The sequence below is a fragment of the Megascapheus bottae genome, chromosome X (assembly GCF_031878675.1).
Source record: "Megascapheus bottae isolate mThoBot1 chromosome X, mThoBot2.hap1, whole genome shotgun sequence".
In the NCBI taxonomy this organism is placed as follows: Eukaryota; Metazoa; Chordata; class Mammalia; order Rodentia; family Geomyidae; genus Megascapheus; species Megascapheus bottae.
In genome coordinates, this window is record NC_143547.1 from 93,309,383 (window position 1) to 93,331,725 (window position 22,343).

General features: G+C 38.4%; 1 protein-coding gene across 1 annotated transcript in view; it reads left to right on the forward strand.

The window, feature by feature from the left end:
• Nucleotides 1-22,343, forward strand: part of Adgrg4 (adhesion G protein-coupled receptor G4) — a 133,091-nt gene that overhangs the window by 73,305 nt on the left and 37,443 nt on the right. Inside the window, exons 14-19 of the mRNA XM_090327178.1 lie at nt 3,003-3,122; nt 5,006-5,051; nt 6,711-6,814; nt 13,195-13,316; nt 15,574-15,842; nt 20,353-20,431. Coding sequence (XP_090183304.1) covers nt 3,003-3,122; nt 5,006-5,051; nt 6,711-6,814; nt 13,195-13,316; nt 15,574-15,842; nt 20,353-20,431 — 740 coding nt within the window. The remainder of the gene's footprint in view (nt 1-3,002; nt 3,123-5,005; nt 5,052-6,710; nt 6,815-13,194; nt 13,317-15,573; nt 15,843-20,352; nt 20,432-22,343) is intronic.

Below are 22,343 nucleotides of genomic sequence, written 5' to 3' on the forward strand. Positions count from 1 at the left end.
AGGCCACATTCGCCTGATGGAATGGCCTTTGAGTTTGCCAGTGATCTCCCAGTCTCTCCTGGCTTATCAAAGCCACAGTACCTATTTTGAGGAGCTAATTTACTAGATACTTGCCTACAGGCATTTGCTTCTTTTTTCCCCTTTATCATAAAACCTTTTCTGGTGATTCTAGTCCCCACACATGCTAAAACAGATAAAATGTGATATGTGAAGGGCATGGGTACAGGAACTAAACTGGTGAAACTTGAAGCTTACTTTTCCATATTCTACTTGGGCAAATTATTCAGCTACCATGTACCTCAGTTTTCTCCTGTGTAAAGTAGAAAGAGATGTTGAAGGACTAAGGGAGTTAACACATACACGAAATGCTTACAATGTTGCCTGACACCATCATATGTGGTTAGCGTTGCTGTTATTAGTATCCTATCTTGTGTCTCTGCCTAACAAAGAGTCCATTCCTTTAGATCGTGCTATCTCACTAGCTGCTAGGAAAAGAGTAATCAAACTTTTAAATGACCTAGATGATGGTGAACACTATTGGTTGTTAATGTTTACACTTACCATCTCATTGACTTCTCACAAGAAACAAAAACTCAGAGGGTAAGGAGTTTTGCTCAAGGTCACACAGCTAGGACGAAATAGAGATAGGAATCAAATTCAGGGTATCTGACTACAAATTCATGTATATATAAAATTAATGCCTTAATTTTTCCAAGTAAATACATTGGACTTGTAGTGGTCAACATTTTACAGGTTCAACAAATATGTGAATATCTCTGGAGAAGAGCAATTTACCATCTACCACACTACTTTACCATCTACCAACTCAAATATACCACAGCACTGCCAACTATAAATGTAAAAAAATTGTGTTCTCTTGGAATTTTATAATCTAAATTCTGTAAATTCTATTTGTTCCTATAGACTTAGCTGAAATCCTACTCAGGATGACAACTTAGAACTAGTGAACATCTCCTCCCTCTTCCCTGCTCCCTGCACAGAAGAGACTTTTGTACACCTAAAAATTTTAAATGCATTTTGTAGCTGTCTAAACCTTTTAATAGGCTTTTCACTTCTCTGTACCATCTGAGACACCATTATTTTTGTTCTTAATTTCAGTGCTTTCGTCACCACTGTGTTCATCACAGAATAAAAGATGAATTTGTTTTGTCTAGATTTCACACTTAATAAGCAATTTTTATTCACTAACACCTTCCACCAAAACAGATTAGAGATCTTTGCCAAAATTAGCCTGGACAGACGTCACAGTGCTAGATAAAGAAGGATTAGAACTAGCCTGCATCAAATTCAGGGGCGGGGGGAGGACGTGATTGTGATGACACAGTGTCTCATGTCTACATTTTACCAGTGAGGACATTGAAAGCCAGAGAAGGCAAGGTACCTGTTAAAGATAGCATGATTTATTCCTTTTTTCATCTAGCAAATGTCTATCACATTCTTCGTCTGTGTCATTCATGGATCTGAATGCTTGGGACATAATGCAAAGCATGACAGACCTAGGAACTTCCATCATGGATAGTACTGTGGGATGGGATTAAGCAGAAACTATATTTCAGCACTGAAAGGGGAATCTAGGTTACTGAGGAGAGTTTAAAGACATGATACCTTTTACATACCTTTTTCTTCTGTTTCTAAATCTCACAGGCTTGCTTTTACACTGTTTCCTCTAACATCTTTTGATCGAAATCTTAACTGTCATTACAGCATATTACCTTTGAAATTGTTGATAAGGACATCTTGTACCTCCTCCAGTCCTCTACTAGTTAGGTTTGGTTCTCAGGGAGGTAAAATGCATAAGTCAAGGGCTCGGTATTATAGGGGCTGTGCAACTGAAAAAGAGGGCATCACTGCTCATCAAGGAAAGCAGGAATCACTTTAGGAGAGCTCTCAGCTTACAAATGAGGTTGCATAGGAGCTATTAGATGAAAGAAAATGGACAGAAAAGGGTTTCTTGGCAGAAGGGATAGTTTGTGTAATAGTTCAGAAGTGAATCAGGTAAAACTTGAGTTGAGGGCACAAAGAATGGAAGGTTGAGAGATGATTTTGTTCCTTTACCAGCAGTTCCACCACTTAGTAAGTAACAGAAATAAATCCAGAAGAAGAGCTTAATTTGGTTCTAAGTTATTGGGGGTGTCTATTCTTTTGTTCATTTCCACCAAAATTAATTAGCACTCCCCTTGTCTCAAAAGGGGCACTCGAGTTTGTTGCCTTTAAACCAACATTAATTAACCATCTCTGCCCTGTCATTTATTGGCTGTGTGACTGTTATACATTCTGGAATTGAGCCTGTCCAATCCTCTGTTTATCAGAAAGTATCCATATAGTACACATAATATTTTATGTGTGCAGAAAACACTTAAGCAAAGTATCTGGCCTACCATGGACATAAGGTAAAAATGTATGGCGTACAGTACTCAATGTAGGAATTGCCAAGATACACAGTGCCTGTGTTATAGCCTCTGAGCTCATAGTCCTAAATGGAGGAAGTAACTTATTTCACATTGGAGGTTAATCAGCCTGTTTATATCTCCAGTGAGGATAGAGCTGGGAGTGGTTTATAGCTAATCCATGATGAAGTTAGAGTCCTTATAAGGATTCTATAAGGAGAGAGTCTCTTAATACAGATGGCTTAGGGTTAAAAGTAAAGAGATTGTAAAATGTTAACAGCTGGAGAGTTGTGCAAGTTCTTTTGTTGCTAGTGGCGCTTTGAGGTACAAGTACAAAAGCAATGTTGGTTGGCTAGATAATGAGAATGTATGGATAGGTTAATGACTTTTTCTAGTTCACTATAATTGAAACATCATGTACAGAAAGGAGATGAGGTGAATGATCTCTGAAAATTCAGTTAACTTATGATTTTATTTTCCATATTTCTGTAACATATGCTATTCATAGCACTTCACAGATTCAGATTGACCGTGAATATGCAAGTAATTATTAATTTAGGGGCCAAATTCCTCTTCTTTATGTTTCATGTACAGATCAAAAGTGTTACAAAGGTTTTAACCTCATATGTTGTGAGTGCCAGCATATCAGATACATCCATTCAAAGTCTGGCTGATCCAGTGGTTATCACTCTGCAGCACATTGATGGAAACTGGGTAACATGTCCATTTTTGTCTCAAGACCAAATTAACTCAGAACCACTCTTTTATTTTCTTGTTAAAAATAATTGCCTGGGGGCTGGGGATTTGGCCTAGTGGTAGAGTGCTTGCCTAGCATGAATGAAGACCCAGGTTCGATTCCTCAGTATCACATACATAGAAAAAGCTGGAAGTGGTGCTGTGGCTCAAGTGGAAGAGCTCTAGCCTTGAGAAAGCCCACAGACAGCACTCAGGCCCTGAGTTCAAGCCCAGGACTGTCAAAACATAACTGGTTAGAGCCCGAACTATGGCCTAGTGGTACAGTGCTTGCCTAGTATGCATGAAGACCTGGGTTTAATTCCTCAGTACCACATACATAGAAAAGGCTAGAAGTGGTACTGTGACTCAAGTGGTTGAGCTCTTGCCTTGAGATAGCCCAAGGACAGTGCTCAGGCCTGAGTTCAAGCCCTAGTATGGGCAAAAAATAATTGGTTAATTAATGTATATATAATGCAAAGATTTAATGATGATTGCTATGTTCTAAGTAGCAGAAACATGATGTAACTGGAGGGAAGATAGAAATAACGTCCTGTTCAGAAGTGATAGAGATAGTGAATGATGGGCATTATAGCATTATGACGCATTGGCAAAGAAGTATCAGGCGAGTTGGGTCTCTTCGTTGCCCTATCAAACAATGACATTTAATTCTATGAATGTTTGAATGGGGCAAAAAACTTAAATCAAAATAATTGAATATTTACAGTCTTTGCTCTTCCACAAAGAGCATTACAGTATATTAATTATCATCAAAGGACTAAAACCATAGTCATATGACATAGCATAAGGCCTACATTACTAAATGATCAAATTTAGCCATAGTATAAGAATGAATTACTATTTCATTCTGTGATGTTAATGTGTGTCCAGTATGAAGTCTTCCTTCATGTGCAATCTCAAAGACCATATGGCGTAACATATTTTTTCACTAGTTTTGATTCTAGAAGAAAATGAGGGAGAATAAGAGAGGAAATCTAGTAAACAGATAGCAAATGAAACATGTTTAGATAGGTAAGAACTCTCATCCTGGGGTGGGGCCATGGCTGTCAAATCATCCCCAATAACTGTTTCTTGCCTCCATTTTCCAGTAATTTTCAATAGACCCAATGAAGGGAGAAATTTAATCTTCTTTCCATAAGTTTTGATCTCAGGCTTGAGCCTCCAATTCCAGAGATCCATAAAAAATACTTGCTACACATTAGTCCTACTCCTGGACCATGGTCTGGGAACATGGCAAATTCCAAGTATTTTGAATGACACATGCAGGATCACCATGCAATGATATTCTTGGTGGTAAATGCAGGATTGGATGGGGTTGATCTTAAAACTAATTCACGAAATAGTCTTAGTGTATGTGTATATGCATGTACATACACACACACATATACATACACATACCAAATAAAAATGAAATGTTTTGTGTGCATTTGGTACTGTGTGGTAACCCTCTCAAGAATAGTTATTTTGCCAGGTCCCAGTGGCACATGCCTGTAATCCTAACTACTCAGGAGGCTGAGATCTAAGGATCGCAATTCAAAGGCAGCCAGGCACAAACGTCCATGAGACTCTTACCTCCAATTAACCACCAGAAAACTGGAAGTGGTGCTGAGGCTCAAGTGCTAGGCTTGAGCTGAAGAGTTCAGGGACAGTACCTAGGCCCAAAGTTCAAGACTCACAAGTGACAAAGAAAGAAAGAAAGAAAGAAAGAAAGAAAGAAAGAAAGAAAGAAAGAAAGAAAGAAAGAAAGAAAGAAAGAAAGAAAGAAAAAGGAAAGAAAAGAAAGAAAGGAAAAGAAAAGAAAAGGAAAGAAAGAAACTTACCTCTGATGTTTTTTTCCTTATCAGAACTATGATCAAGTTTACTGTGCCTTTTGGGATTTTAATGCTAACAGTAAGTACTTTTATTAGCAAACTATAACTTTGCCCCCCTCTTTTTCCTATTTGGAAGTTAAAGGGAGGTGTCTTGTCTTGAAGCTGTGGTGTTATTGGACCCTACAGAGCATAGTGAATGGACAAGATATAATTTTTATGACAAACTAAGGCAAGGAAATTTAAGAGAAAAATTCCGCTTTACGAAGACAATTACTAAAATCACACAATAGTGCAGAATGGCTTTTAGCAATTTAAAACAAGTTGAGAAATGATTAAATGACTCCTTATGTACAGTTTCCCGTGGGAATTTGCAAAGCATAAGTTCATCTTCTTCCCTTTTTTTCTTTCCCACTCTTTGTAAGGCCACCATGTGATCTTATATAGGCATTTACTCTCTCAGGGCCCCAATTTTTGAAATGTGTTCATTAAAGTGATGAGACTTGTTGATTGGTCCCTAAGGGCCCCTCCTCTTTGGGTAAATATAATTATTTGGTGACAGTCCAGCTAAAGGGGATTGTTGCTGTGGCTGTGTTTCTTTTAAGCTTGCTATCTCTACTGGAATATCTAGAGCTAGCATCAAATATCAGAGAATTCCTACACAGGAATTCAACTTTCCCTGGAATAGCAAGCCTGGCTATGAGTTGGCCCTTTTATCTGTGGAAATTCTGCCTTGGGATTTTTTTTCTTTTTCACTATCCTTAACATTCTAGGAGAAAAGGAAAATCTTGTCCCCTCTAAGCTTTCTCAGATGCAAAACTATAACCCTTTGTTACAAACAGAAGCAACAATCTCCTGGCCTGGCCTCTTCCAAATGTCTCAGGAAAAGAACCCTATAAAATGATATGCCTTGTCCCAACAGCTTCAATAAGTCAATTTCTCTGTTCATTAATGCCAACTGATGAATTTCCTCACGCTATCTTTTGCTGCTGCCTTTCTAGCCCACAGACTCAAAACTTCTTCTTTTAAAAAGAGGACTTATCCTTGAGAGACCATTTTGACCATATAGGAATACCTGCCTGAGAAAATCCTTTTGGGTTTTCTAATACTACCCTGGTAGTTCTATGCTAAATTTCCTCAAGACCCAGGACTAGCAAACAAGAGCAGATGAGAGTTGGTTTTGGAATCCAAAGTATGTTCAGGAGAAGCCATTCACGTGTCTGGTAAACCAGATGCCCTACCTGGGCATTCTAGTCAATGATCTGGCTTGAGTATGAAGCCCTGGAAATCTTTTCATTTCTAGGTTGAAGTGGCTATTGCAAGTTTCTTTTCCAACACTACCTAATAGGTTCAAGTGCTAGCCTATATTCCAGAAGTTCATGTCCTTCACAAAGTTCAAGATATTCCTGTTTCCTTTGTTGGCCATTAAATTCAATCTCATTACTCTAGCTTGGTGGCAGAACTGTTGTTTATAGTTAGAATCTACCCTAATCTGTAGAGGGATGAGTGGTACACGAACAGAGAAAGTGACAGACAGAAGGTATGCCATTTATGAATCCCCCTCCCAAGGCAATTTGTTCTATTAGACTTAATTTAATTTTAGTATTCAATTTTATCTCTATCTTTCTGTCTTAACCAACAATGCTAATCATAACACACGTTCGGATGGTGCATATAATGAAAAGCTAAACATTTCTTAGAAATTTAAAATTGCTTTGAAATTCCCTTCTGTCTCCTGCAGATGGGCTAGGTGGATGGAATTCATCAGGATGTAAAGTAAAGGAAACACATGTGAATTATACAATCTGTCAGTGTGACCACCTCACCCACTTTGGAGTTTTAATGGTGAGTCATTTTTTCATCAACACCACTATAGAGTTTTGAAACTTGTATTAGATTTAGACCTGTATTTATAAACTAAGTTACGGGAAAAGACATCATCTCCTTCCATCTTGCTCATCTAAATACAGAAATTGAAATGCATACACACACACTTCTTATAAGATTAATGCCTGTTATTTAAATTTCAGCAATACAAAAATTATACTCATAGCATCACAACCTGAGGGATTACTACCTATGACAGTCTATTCTGTACAGTCATGTGCATTAATAGTATATATTAACATATGGTTTTGTTTTATAAAAGTGACATCTGAGCCAGTCTCTGGTGGCTCATGCATGAAACCTCAATGTCCAGGGCTTTCACTTCAGGCCCCAAGTCTGGCACCAGAAAAATAAATTAATAAAATGTACAATCAAAAAAATTTAATTTATCTTTCTGAACTTCAATAGGTGGTACAAGGGGGTCACAATTTAACATGTTCATCTAAGTATCCACTGACTACTTCCTGATCAGAGCCGCCCTTCCACCAGTCTCCCCAGTCCCACTTGTTCCTTCCCCCAGAATCATTTCACATTGCTCACTTCCGTTATATTTTCACTACTTTATTTTCCATTTATATTTCACAACTTTCTAGGAAATATGCATTTGTCTATTTCAATTTTTAAAGTGCTTCTAAGGTATAGCAGCAGTGTGTGTGTGCACTTAACACACCAATTAGTGGATATTTTAGCTGTTTTTCCTCTATTAAGATTTTTGCCTTAATAATCATCATTATTTACTTATCTTCAAACACAAAGGAAATGATTCCTGTAGGATAAAGGAATTGAAATAGAAGTGCTAGATTAAAAGGCATGAACATTAAAAATTTTAAGCTTGAAGCCAGGCACCAATGGATCACACCTGTAATCCTAGATATTCTGAAGATTGAGGTTCAAAGCCAAGCCGGGCACTAAAGACCTTGAGACCCTTATCTCCAATTAACCACCAGAAAACCAGAAACGGCACTGTGGCTCAAGTGATATGGCGGTAGCCTTGAGCTGAAGAGCTCAGGGACAGAACCCAGGCCCAGAGTTCAAGCCTCAAAAGTGACAACAACAAAAACAAAAAACCTAAGCTTGAAAATAATTATAAATAAATAAAATAAAACTTTAATCTGAAAAAAAATTAAAAAAAAAATAAAACCCACCATCATCAAAGACTAAAAAAAAAAAACAACAACAACAACTTTAATCTGGCTCAGGTAACTTATGCCCTTTATCCTAGGTACTTAATGGACTGTTAGGGGAGTGAAATTGAGAGAATCTCAGGTTGAGGTTAGCCCAAGAAGAAAAATCTTAGAGATTCTATGCCCAAAATAACCAGCAAAAAGCTGGGCCCTGGGCCAAGGGTTTATCATAGTGGGAGAGTGCTTGCCTAGCATGCACAAAGACCCAGGTTTGATTCCTCGATACCACATACATAGAAAAAATCTGGAAGTGGTGCTGAAGATCAAGTGGTAGAGCTCTAGCCTTGAGAAAGTCCAAGGACAGTGCTCAGGCCCTGAGCCCAAGCTCAGGACTTGCAAAAAAAAAGCTGGGCCTTGAGTTTGAACCCTAGTACTGAAATTACTAAACAAAAAAATTAATACTTGCTGTCAAATTTAGATATTTAAAAATGAATTTTCCATGTGTATGTACACCATTGCTGGATCTTGAACTCAGGGAGTGGGCACAGTTCTTTAGCTTTTCCACTCAGTGCTAGAACTCTGAAACTTAAGTCACAGCTCTACTTCTGGATTCTGTGTAGTTCATTGGAGGTAAAAACCTCATAGATTTTCTTGTATAGTGTGGCTTCAAACCACCATCCTCAAAACTCAGCCTTATGAGTAGCTAGAATTATAGTTGTAGTTATAAAGACATTTTAAAATATTTGTAGCTTTTATCCTAATAAAAGTTATCTGATCAGGGCGGGAGTTTGGCCTAGTGGTAGAGTGCTTGCCTAGCATGCACGAAGACCCGGTTTCGATTCCTTGGTACCACATACATAGAAAAAAACAGAAATGGTGCTGTGGCTCAAGCGGCAGAGTGCTAGCCTTAAGGGAAAAGCCCCAGGACAGTGATTAGGCCCTGAGGTCAAGACCCAGAACTGGCACAGACACAAAAAGTTATCCAATCAATTTGTATACTGATCCTTAAAGTCTCATTGATAGCTCTCTTAGTTCCTTCACTCCCATTAGAACTTTCTGAGTTTCCCTTCCAAATGGCTCATAAATGTCTCCCTTCTTTCCTATCTATACACAAGTAATTTTTTAGTTCTCTTAATTTACTCTCTATATACTGATATCTGAGTGTGTCCTATGTGAGTTCTCCTTACAACTAATGATAAATACTTCTGAGGGCTGCGAAGCTAGAAGGAAGGGTTACTTGTTTTTATTTCTGAAATAGAATCTTGCTATGTATCCCAGGCTCTTCTCACATTCAAGCTGGCCTGGAACGGTGATCCTGCCTCTACTTCCCAAGTGCTGAAATTACAGCACTATGTGTAACTATAAACTAGCCTGAGTCTATTTTATGGGCTTTTCTTTTTTCTTTTTTATTGTAATTAATAAAAGGGTTACATGATATTTGCCAGATAGAAGGTGCATTAATTCACATACATTGATACCCTTTCACATGTCTTGGTCCTCATTACCCTCACCCAACTCCCCCCATCTTGTTTTCCCCCCTTCCCTATTCAATTTGAAATAAAATACAAATATATCCGATATATCAGGTAACAAAGTGAGATACTGTAACAATATGGAATAACCAAGGGACAGCAAAACTGATGAGAGATAACATAGTACCTTAAGAACAACAATCATTCATTATATGGCTTATGTTTCTATATCCTAGAGATCCTTTCATTTAGCGTCATACTATATGGCGTTTTGTATCAAGGTTTTGCTCTATTGCAGATCTCTGCTAGGACAGACCAAGGTTTCTACTGATTATGACAAATGAGGGAAACCATTGAGCCTAAGTTCCTTTGAGTCTGGCTTACTTCACTTAATATGATCTTTTCTAAGTCTTTCCATTTCCTAACAAATGGGGCAATGTCATTCTTTCTGACAGCAGCATAGAATTCCATTGTGTACAAATACCACATCTTGTTGATCCACTCATCAACTGAGGGACATCTAGGTTGGTTCCATATCTTTGCTATGGTAAATAGTGCTGCAATGAACATTGTTGTGCTAGTGGATTTAGTATGTCCTTGTTTCTGGATGATTGGGTAAATGCCAAGTAGTGGAATTGCTGGGTCATAGGGGAGTTCTATGTTTAGCCTTTTGAGGAACTGCCACACTGCTTTCCACAGTGGTTGAATGAGTTTGCACTCCCACCAACAGTGTAGTAGTGATCCCTCCTGGCCACATCCCCTCCAGCATCTGTTGTTATTAGTTTTCCTGATCCTGGCCATTCTAACTGGAGTGAGGTGGAATCTTAGAGTTGTTTTGAATTGCATTTCTTTTATGACCAGAGATGTTGAGCATTTCTTTATGTGTCTATAGGCCATTTTTGTTTCTTCTTCAGAGAAGACTCTCTTTAATCTTTGGCCCATCTTTTAATAGGATGGTTGTTACTTTGGAGATTAGTTTTGGATTGATTCAATTTGTTGAGCTGTTGATATATTTTACATATGAGGCCTTTGTCTGTTGTATGGTTGGTGAAGATCTTCTCCCACTCTGTAGGCTTCCTAATTAATTTCCTAGTTATGTCCTTTGCCATACAAAAGCTCTGCAGTTTAATGCAGTCCCACTTATCCAGCCTTTCTCTAATTTGTTGTGATTCTTGGTCCTTATTAAGAAAGTTTCGACCTGTGCCAAGGAGGCCTAGTGTATCTCCTATTCCTTCTTGTAAAGTTTTCAGTGTGCTGGCTTTTACCTCCGGGTCTTTGATCCATTTGGAGTTAATTCTAGTACAGGGTGACAAAGAAGGATCCAACTTTAGTTTTCTGCAGGTGCTTAACCAGTTCTGCCAGCACAACTTGTTGAAGAGGCTGTCTTTCTTCCATTCTATTTTTTTGGCTCCCTTGTCAAAGATGAGGTGGCCATAGGTCTGTGGTTTAATATCTGGGTCTTCAGTTCTATTCCATTGGTCTTCAGGCCTGTTCTTGTGCCAGTACCAAGCTGTTTTGATAATTATAGCTCTGTAATAGAGTCTAAAGTTTGGTATTGAAATTCCTCCTGCACTGTTCTTTCTGCTAAGAAGTGTTTTTGCTATACGGGATCTTTTATTATTCCATATGAAATTTTGGATTGCCTCTTCTATTTCTTTAAAGAGTGACATTGGGATATTGATGGGTATTGTGTTGAATTTGTAGATAGCCCTTGGCAAGATTATCATTTTCAAGATATTGGTTCTTCCAATTCAGGAGCATGGGAGGCTTTTCCATTTCTTCAGTTCTGCTTTAATTTCCTTTTTCAAGATTTTAAAGTTTTCATAAAAAAGGTCCTTTACAATCTTAGTTAAGCTAATTCCTAGGTACTTTATTTTCTTTGAGGCTATTGCAAATGGAGTTGCTTTCCTGATTGTTGCCTCATTCCTCTCACTGTTGGTGTAGAGGAAGGCAGTTGATTTTTGAAGGTTAAATTTATAGCCTGCTACCCTTCCAAAGTTTTGAATCAGTTCAAGGAGCTTGGTAGTATTCTATAGGATTCTTTAAATACAGTATCATGTCATCTGCAAAGAGGGAAAGTTTTACTTTGTGGCTCAAGTAGCAGCACTATGTGTAACTATAAACTAGCTTGACAGTCTATTTTATGGGTTTTTCTTTTTATAAAAAAAAGCATATAGGGCCAGGAATGTACCCTGGTGGTAGAGTGCTTGCCTGTCATGCATATATACCTGAGTTCTACTCCGTGGCACCACATATAGAGAAAAATCTGGAAGTGGTGCTGTAGTTCAAGTGGTAGAGTGCTAGCCTTGAGAAAGCGTAAGGGCAATGCCCACGCCCTGAGTTCAAGCTCCAGGATTGGTAAAAAGCATATAATTCAACAAGATGTACCCAGTTAATATCTGTAAGAATTTGGGGGATATTATTATTATCTCATGCTTGGTAGGCAAGTACTCTAACACACAAGCCACACCCCAATCTCTTATTGCCTTATTTACTTTTTCACATAGGTTCTTGCATTTTCCCAGGCTGGCCTCAGAGTATGATCCTCCTAACTATAGCCTCCTATCTAACTGGGGCTATAGTTATGAGCCACTATGTCCATTTGTTCTTTTGAGAGAGTGTTTTCCTAACTTTTTGCCTGCGCTGGCCTTAAATTAAAATCATGAGAATTTTGTTTATCTCCCTTCCAAATTAACATCAGAGTCAAAGGTTGCATGGCCATGGCTGGCAGTTTGGCCTAGTGGTATAGAGCTTGCCTAAAATGCATGGAGACCCAGGTTTGATTCCTTGGTATCACATACATAGAAAAAAGCTGGAAGTGGTGCTGAGGCTCAAGTGGTAGTGTTCTAGCCTTGAGAAAGTCCAAGGACAGTGGTCGGGCCCTAGTTCAAGGCCCACAACTGGCAAAAAAAATGTTGCATGCTCGTGTTCTAGCTTTTTCTGAAATTGTCTTTGTGATTTTTGTTTGGGACATAGACTTTTCTTTTGAAATGTGAATGTTTGAAACAAACTAGCATTACTCAGTGGTGGGACTATCGCTCATCAATTATTTGACCCATAAGTGGAGCCAATTCTGTGCATTGTAAGATGTTCTGAAGCCTCCTACTATATGCCAGCAGCACCTTCCCAGCGTATTAAAAGCCAGACTGTCTCCACGTTCTATCAAATGTCCTGAGGGGAGGGATAAAATTCCTTCCTGCTGGAAGTCTTCCTCAGAGTAAACCAAGAAATTGCACTTATAGATTCAAATAATTTTGAGTGCTACTTCATGTCTCTTATTAAAACTCACATTAAGGATCTACTAGATCGTTATTATGGATTCTTAAGGTTTTCATTGTCCCTTAAGTTTGTAAACATATGTGATATCTAAGAATAGGGAACATGTTTATGTCCTGTACAGTGTTTGGGGATTCGTAGATCAGATAATGATTAATTTTGCATACCAAATTAAAATCTATTCACTTGATTATATTTTAAGTGTAGAACATGTTAATGACAATAAAACCAAGGACAAAACATTATTCCAGTGTTGTAGATGGCTGTGTATGTCCTTTACACAGCCTGTGGTACTGCGTATAATCAACAGTGTATGGTCTTATATCACACATCTGATCACATAATCTGGTTATATAAGAGGTGTACAGAGATTTTATACATGCTTGGGATTACATGTTAATGAGCACTGAAAGAAATATAAACTTTCTCTGGTACATATGTAAAATACAATACATTGATTTCTTAGGATTTATCCAGGTCTACAGTAGATGCAGTGAATGAACGGATATTAGTGATTATAACAAATACCGGATGTGGCATCTCTTCCATTTTCCTGGGAATTGCAATGGTGACATACATAGCTTTTCAGTAAGTGATGCAGTCTTGCTCTGTTTCATTTGATTTGATGGATTCCGTTGTCATTGGAGCTCTGTTAGTTTCATGAAAACATCATATTCGAGTGTGCAGGTTAAAGACAATAAAGAATATTGGCCACCTCTGAGAACAGTGATTTGAAGATGCTGGACGGGGGCTTGAACTGAATGCTTCATGCCATTCACACCATGCTCCCAGCCATGTAGCCCTCTTGTGTTTGTCCTGGGGCTTACATCAGTGCCTGGGAGCTGTCCCTGAGCGTTCATGCTTATTTATGCTACATCTCCACTTCCAACATTTTGATGGTTAATTGGAGATAAAAATCTCATGGACTAGGATCATGAGCATGAACCACTGGTACCCAGCAAAAGATTTTTAAATATGATTTGAATAGTCAATAAACTAGATTTCATTAAAAATGAAAGATTCCGGGCCTGGGAGCAAGGCCTAATGGTTGAGTGCTTACTTAGCATGCATAAAGCTGTGAGTTCGATCCCTCAGAACTACATACACAGAAAAAGCCAGAAGTGGTACTGTGGCTCAAGTGTTAAAGCAAAAAAAAAAAGCTTAAGGACAGTGCCCAGGCCCTGAGTTCAAGCCCAGGACTGGGTAAAAAAATAACCAAAACAATATTGAAGCTTGTTTTTAAGGTACTATGTGAAGTTATGTCTTTACTCTTTTCCCCTTGTTGTTAATGTATCTGACTTTTGTACCTGGTACATTGTATATACATTTGTTTATTTGAATCAGGGAAGGGAAGGCGAAAACAAGATGAGGAGACAAAGGCCAAAGGATGAACCAGTGTAATAGTGATATTCACAAGACAATATGTTGGAAATGAACTTTAAATCTTGGGAGGGATTGGAGGAGGGAATGTGGGAGAAAACCATGGGACAGGCTAACAATGTTCAAGAAGTAACATACTCACTGCCTGACAAATGTAACTATAACCCCTCTATACATCACACCGATAATAAAATAAAAAAATTCAAAAGACCTTGTAATGATAGGGAAAAAGCAACAGATTGAGAGATATTTGCAAAGCATATACAGCAGACCCTTGCTACTCACACTTACATGGTTCCAAGAAGATCATTCTTGAAGAAAGCCCATGAACGCTCAGGGTGCATAGTTTCAGTGTTGTACTGTGGATGTTTTCTGCATTTTCCCCGCAATGCCACCAACTCTTGCTAAAGACATACCACCTTTAAACAAATCTCAAATGATCATTTTATCATTTAAAGTTAGCCTATTAACTTTTACCTGGAATTTTATATTGTTTTTAATTTTGAGAGGCAATTTGTCCCAAATTGGGAGTAGCATAAGGGAACTCTGAGTTGTTGAAAATATTCTATGACTTGTTATTTTTTTGTTTTATTTTTGAGACAGTTCTCAGTGATGTGGTCCAGGCTGGCCTCCAACTATCAGTCCTTTTAACAGCCTTCCCCAAACTTGAGATTATAGCCATGAACCCATTGTGTATCTTTCTATCTGAATGAAAGTTTTACAGGCCTGTATACAAGTAAAGATACCCAAAGGGTTTTCATAAGACCTCTGTATATTAAAGTTGTCCTCAGTTTAGAAAAATTCGCAGCAGTAGGTGCTTATGGCTCGCATCTATACTGCTAGCTACTCAGGAGGCTAGCACCCAGTTAGGGAATTCTGTTTTTAAAGTTTGAAAACACTGGGCCAATTTGCAAAACGAAATTTGTGATTGGTTAAGGAAACCCAAGGTCATATTTCCATGAAGACAAGCACTGCTGTTATCTTTGAAAATATTTAAGTAATTCCACTTGAACAGTTTTCTGTGGTCATCCTATTATTTACTAACTTCTAGATACAGTTTGCTAAAGTGATGATGATAGAATTTGATGATGTAGGAAATTCCTTTCTTTCTAAATGAGAAAAAAAACAGGAGCTAGCTAGTTGAGAGAAGCTATTAATCCTATTTTAAACTCACCATATTCCAATATACTTGACTCTAACTAGTAAGACAGTAGGGAACTCAAAAATTCAATATATGTATATGCGTATATATATATATATGATAAGATGAATACTTTTATTTAATTCTTTTGAGAGAGGACCTTGCTACATAGTCCAGGTTGGCTTTGAAGTAGAAATTCTCTTTCCTCAACTTCCCAACTGATGAGTAATTTGTAATAAGCAGTGGTTTATTTTTTTTTCATTTCTTACTACAAAGGTAAGGATGCAGAGGATATCTCACTAAATAGTGTCCTTTTCTTTTTAGTAAACTTCGAAGAGATTATCCTTCCAAAATTCTAATCAATCTGTGTACAGCACTATTGATGCTAAACCTGGCATTTCTTGTCAATTCCTGGTTGTCATCATTTCAGAAAGAGGGACTTTGCATTATGGCTGCAGTAACACTTCATTACTTCCTGCTTGTTTCTTTAACTTGGATGGGCCTGGAGGCAGTTCACATGTATTTCGCTCTTGTCAAAGTCTTCAACGTATACATTCCACATTATATCCTTAAGTTTTGTGTAGCTGGTTGGGGTAAGTATAACTTCCATTTACTTTAATGTCTTTCTTTAAAACCTGTGCAGCTTTATTTCTGTTCTTTCTTAGTCTGTTTTGAACTGTGTAACAGAAAATTGGAGATTAAATTTGTCTACTGGGATTGAAATTCAGGGCCTATGGCTTGTTTGGCTTGCTTGCCTTAGTTGGTACTTTGCCACTTGAGCCATGACTCTACCCCAGTTTTTTATGTTTATCTTGAAAATGGAGTTTCATGGACTTTTTCCCCCAGACTGGCTTTAAACATAGAATTATGGGTGTGTCTCATTTGTAAAGCAATGCATGTCTTAAGTTCTAGAGCAACAGAGTTCAGTATTAAATGGGCCATATCATGTGAGTACCTTTTCTGGTATAACAGGCATCAAATGAAAAAGAAAGAGAGAAGATAGGAGACAGAATTTTTCCTTTTACATACAACCTATTTCTAGGGAAAAAAAGAACCCATAACTGTAACCCCTCTATACATTACCTTGATAGTAAAAAATAAAATGAAAAAAAGAAAAAAGAACCCAGTCCTGTAACATTAGTATCAATCCATTCATGAAGACAGAACTTTTATGATCTAACTAATTCTTAAAGATTCTAACTCTCAATACTTGGACTGAGGATTAAGTTTCTACCTTGTAAACTTTGGGGGACACATTCAAACTACAGCAACTCCACGAGGCAAATCATTGGAGATGGAAATTTAGTAATATCATAAGTTCAGACTTTCTCTGCTCTATCAATTTACATTTCAACCTTTATAGCAAAGAATTTATAGTCAGATAGGAGGTGAGTACTTGCTTGCATGTGCTGATAAATTCTATACCTACAACTGTGATCCTGTCAGTTTTAGCCCTTTCTTTAAAAGAGTTACACTCGGATCAAATACCTACTGAAATAATAACATTTAGTCCTTGCTTGTACCAGGTGCTATTCTCTGTCCTTTACATACTTGTTTAGTCTTCACTATATCTCTACAGGATGGATTCCATTCCACTGAGGGCTCTGAGGAATGGAGAGATCAGGCATTTCACCAAAAACTCACACAGCTACTAAGTGCCACAAGTTAGATGTGAACCAGATAACTTGTCTTCATAGATTGGACTATTTTTTGCCAGTCCTGGGACTGGTACTCAAGGCCTGGGCTCTGTCCTTGGGCTTTCCTCAAGGCTAGTTGTGTCTACTACTTGAGCCACAGTACCACTTCAGCTTTTCTATGTATGTGGCACCAAGGAATTGAACCCCGGTCTTTGTGCATGCTAGGCAAGCACTCTACCACTAGGCCAAACTCCTGGCCCCAATAGGTTGTTTAAGAAACAGGGAAAAGACTTGAAATGGGCAAAATGGTGTCTTACCAGCCATTACCTGACAATACCTGATATTACTTGAGGTATGGCAATACCTCTTGACCATGATTATAACTCATGCCCTTGGAGTAATCGAAGAATGAAACTCAACATGCACATTTCCTGATATAAATACCCTTCTATTGGCTCAGCTTAGATCTTTTCTGCGTTCTTTTGTCTAGTCATAACATACTATTTAGTGTTCAAAAATGTGTTGGATGTATGAAAATGTATGTAAAAGAGGATGCAAAGGGCACACAAGAGATAGAATATCCCTCCCCTATTAAAAAAAGAGAGAGAAGAAATAACCACATGGCTCAGTTGGTAAAGCGCTAGCCAATGACTGAAAGTGGCTGGAAGTACTGAGTTCAAGTCCTGGTCTCAGACCTAAAAAAAAAGAAGGAAAGAAAAGATAATATTTTCCAATGACTTTCAAAAATCAATAGATTTTTAACAAGATAGTGATGCCTTTATAAGTTTGTTAGCATAGTTCATGCCTTCATTGGATATTTCATTAGTACTATTATCTCTGCTATTGTGGGAAGAAGAGACAAGAATATATTAAGCAAAGCATAATCTAAAATATGTGTCAATACACCTTGGAATTCATCTGAAACAGAGCCCAAAACATTTCATATACCTCCTTTGTACCTGGCATTCCTTATCTTATTTCAACCAGAGGACTGAAAAATGTCACAGAAGCATGTTCTTGAAAAATTCAAATTCATGTACCACACATAGGCCCAATTCTGTGACAGAGTTGTAAATGACACTGGGTTCTGGCTTTCCTTCTTCATCCACACTCATTGTCAGCCACCCTCTCTGATCCTTCCTCATTCAGTAATTTGTTGGTATTCTTTGGGGCTTGCTTCTGGTCTCTCTGTTCTTATTCCACACATTTCCTGGGCTGCTGAGAGTGGCAGGAAAAGTGAAGGCTTGGTATTTGGAGATAAGAGAATCTTGAAAAATGTCAAGTACACATCCAAGCCAACACATCCCAGGGCCTAGGTTTGACTGGCTCAAGCAGTAATGAAGGATGGCATGAGATGCTTTTACATTCAATTTATACTTACAAAGGCAGTGAAAGAAAAAGTAGCTACAAATGTCAGCTCCTAAGTTCTTGAATCCCATGCTAAAAAGAATGACACCCAACTAAGAAGGAACTTTCTGTACAAGTTGTGGATTCCCCCCCCCAACTAGCTAGTTCTAAGCGGAAGCTAGATGGTTTTCTGTTGTGCAGTCCTCTTCTGAGGGCAGAATATAAACTGTCTCATGGCCCCCTCCCAGAAGAGACAGGAAGATAATGATGTTGGAATCCTTTCTGAAAGGCTTCCTATTTTTTCCCATTTGTAAAGGACCACAGAGCACTCTGAAAAAAATCCAGATAAGCTACTAGGCACCAGTGGCTCATGGCTGTAATCCTAGCTACTTGGGATGCTGAGATCCGAGGATTGCTAGGCCAGCCCAGGCAGTAAAGTCTGTGAACCTCTTATCTTCCATTAGCCACCAGAACCAGAATTGGATCTATGGCTCAGGTGATAGAATGCTAGCCTTGAGGAAGAAAAGTCAGGGACAACGCCCAGACCCTGATTTCAAGCCCTTGGACCAGCATGCACATTCACACACATGCATGCACACACTCACACACAAATTTACATACGCTGGGATCTAAGCCTTTGCCTGTGTGGTCTATGTAGCTACATTCAAGGTCACCAAAGAGCCACTGCTGAGCCATGGATGGGAATTGTGGAGTATTTATTAGACAAATACCATCATCATCTGCCTTCCTGATGCCAAAACAACCTGTTGTGAAGACAGTCCATTATTTAACTCAATTTCCAAGGCAATACATCTGTCTACATTAAAAATTAACCATTAGAGATTTTAAAAACTTATAAACAGGGCTGGGAGTTTGGCCTAGTTTTAGAGTGCTTGCTTGCCAAGCATGCACGAAGACCTGGGTTTGCTTCCTCGGTACCACATACATAGAAAACGCTGGAAGTGGTACTGTGGCTCAAGTGGTAGAGCTCTACCCTTGAGAAAATCCAAGGACAGTGCTCAGGCCCTGAGTTTAAGCACCAGAACTGGCTGAAGAAAAGAAGAAAATATAAACATTTAAGCTTGAAGATTACTGACAGATAGCTAATTCCATCATAAATATGAGGCTTTTCCCCATCTAGACTTAATGGGATATTTTTGAGAAGCAGCTACAGAAGGCTAGGCTCTGTTAGGTGTGTGCTATTGTGATGATCACAGATTAGAATAATAGAGGGTTTTTCAAGATGGTTAGTCCCCTAGAGTTTGGAACTGTTTTAGAAAGTATCTTGCAAGGACCCTTTAATGTATATGTGTGTATGCTCTTGCTTTAGGAGAAATACAGTTTTAAAATTAAAGAAGTCATTTAAGTTTTGCACATGGACAGAAAATTATACTTTTAAATCCCATTTCTATGATCTCATCATCTTTGGCCATTTTGTTTGAACTGATTGCTTTTAAATTTTTTTGCCAGTCCTCGGACTTGAACTCAGGGCCTGGACACTGTCCTTGGACATCAAGTCTAGAGATCTGCCACTTGAGCCGCAGCACCACTTCTGGCTTTTTCTGAGTATGTGGTACCAGGGAATCAACCCCGGGCTTCATGCATGCTAGGCAAGCACTCTACCACTAGGCCAAACTCCCAAACTCCTGACTGCTTTTTCATAGTCTGGCTGAATTGACTGGCTTTTAACTGGTCCAGCTAGTCAAAATGTCAAACCTCCAAGGTGACTAAGACACAAAGATAGTGGAAACTAAGGGGAAGTATTGAAAGGGAGACCCCCCAAAACTGGCATTTCAGCATCTGAGAAGAAATGCTTGGTGTGGACTTGTGTTCTGATGAATTAGATAATTTTATTATCAAGCTGATCCTTTTTTTTTGGCACTTGAGCTATTTTTAATAACCAGTGAGTGTTTTATTGGAGCCATTGGCATAGTTTAGTTTAGCAGATTGGAAAACTCTTGGAAATTAACTTGGAAGAATTCACAAACATTTTGCAAACAATAGCATTTTTACTCTTATACATCTGTGGCTAATTGAAATAAATATCAGCACCCACAATCATTGATTAGGATCCCTTCCCTGGACTTAAAGAATCCTGTGGCTTCCTTTCCTACTCTAGGAATCCCAGCAATCACCGTAGCCATCATAGTGAGTGTGAGAAAAGATATGTATGGAACTCTGAGCCCAACAACTCCATTGTAAGTATTAGCAATTTTGCTTCTCAGGTGCTAGGGCGGTGGGCCAGTCTGGAGATGGTGGGATGATCCTGGATTTTATTTTAACACTGGCTTCAGGGAACACTCAATCTCAGTATTTTATTTATTTATTTATTTATTTATTTATTTATTTATTTATTTATTTATTTTATTGTTAAGATGATGTCCAGAAATTCAGACATGATCACACAAATAGAATCCTTAGGTGCTTAGGCTCTCTATGATACTGAGCAAATTGCCTTCACAGTTCATTTCTTAAGGTTTTCTTACTCTCAAAGTCATTTACACATTAAACTATCTTCATAAATAAAGTGGTCAGCCTGTTGGCTGATCTTGGATAAGTACTATATATCTGGCAGCCATTAACACTACAAAACTGACAGACCACTGGAAAGAATTAGTGGCTACTCCAATGAAATATTAAGCTAAAATGGAAAACATTTTCTTCATTCCCTAAAGGAGACTGCATAGCTTTCCCTTAAAACTGGCTTAGTTTCTGTGTCCTCTTCTTTCTGCCTCTATCTTTCTCATTTAATATGTAAGCCCAGCTCTCTGGTTCTCTCAATCCCAGTGTCATCATCCACTCCAATCCATCTGTTCATGACCTTCTTTTTACAATCCTGTCATTTTCTTTTTTTGTGGGTCATGAGGCTTGAACTCTGGGCGTGAGTGCTGTCCCTGAGCTCCTCAGCTCAAGGCTACTGCCCTACACTTGAGCCAAGTTCCACTTCCCATTTTCTAGAGATAAGAGTCTCAAGTTCCAGAAACATAAGGCCATATAGGATGAGGCTAAATGAAAGGACCTCCAGGATATAGAAACAAAAGCCATATAATGAGTGATTGTTGTCCTTAAGGTACTATGTTATCTCTCATCTCTTTTGCTGTCCCATGGTTAACTCATATTGTTACAGTATTTTATCTTTTTATGTGATATATTATATATATATGCTTATTTTGTCATTTGCAATAGGATAGGGAAGGGGGGAGAACAAGATGAGGGGTGGGAGTGGGGGGAGGGAACTGGGGACCAAGACGTGAGAAAGGCTATCAATGTTTGTGAAGTAATGCACCTTCTATCTGGTGAATATAATGTAACTCTTCTAATAATTACAATAAAATTATATGAAAAAAAGAGTCTCAGGCTCTTTTTTGCCTGGTCTGGCTTTGAACCTTGAGCCTCAGATCTCAGCCTCCTGACTAGCTAGGATTATACAGTGCCTGGCAACCCTGTCATTCATTAGGCTGGAAAATATCTCTTCCGACTTTGGGATTTTTCTTACTTACCTATTATTGTTTACATTCCCATTATTGTTGTCTCACAAGGTCACTTCCACTACAGATTTCCTCTCCCACTGGACTGGAATGAAATGTAAGAGGTCCTGCTCCCAAGACTTCTGTCTTTTATATTGTGATGACAGTTACCAGTAGGTCAAAATTATATTACCCTTTCTTGCCAGATGCTTTCTAATTAAAATTCTTTGTTATCCATTCTTTCTCTCCTTTTTCTCTTCCCTTTCTTCTTAGCTCTATCTCCTATCTATCTTTGCCTGTTTTGTACCTTAAAAGGTCCCTAGCATCTAGCTACTGCTGATTCTTCTTTAAAGAACAAAAGCAGAACAAAATCATCTCAGCCCTTCGCCAAAAGAGCCTTTTCATGTTCAAATTTATTAGGAAGAGACAGATGGCTCTGCGACTTTTTTTTAAATAATTAGATTCTGAAAGGTAGTTCACCACATCATACACGAGTGTTCAAAAGGGTAGAGGCTGAGAAGGAAACCTCATCCACGCCCTCATATACTCACCCTCAAGGTAGTTCTTATGACCACTAGTAAATCTGAAGCTATTCCCTTGCATGTTTTTTGTTGTTTTATTTCTTCAATTATTTTATTTTAAA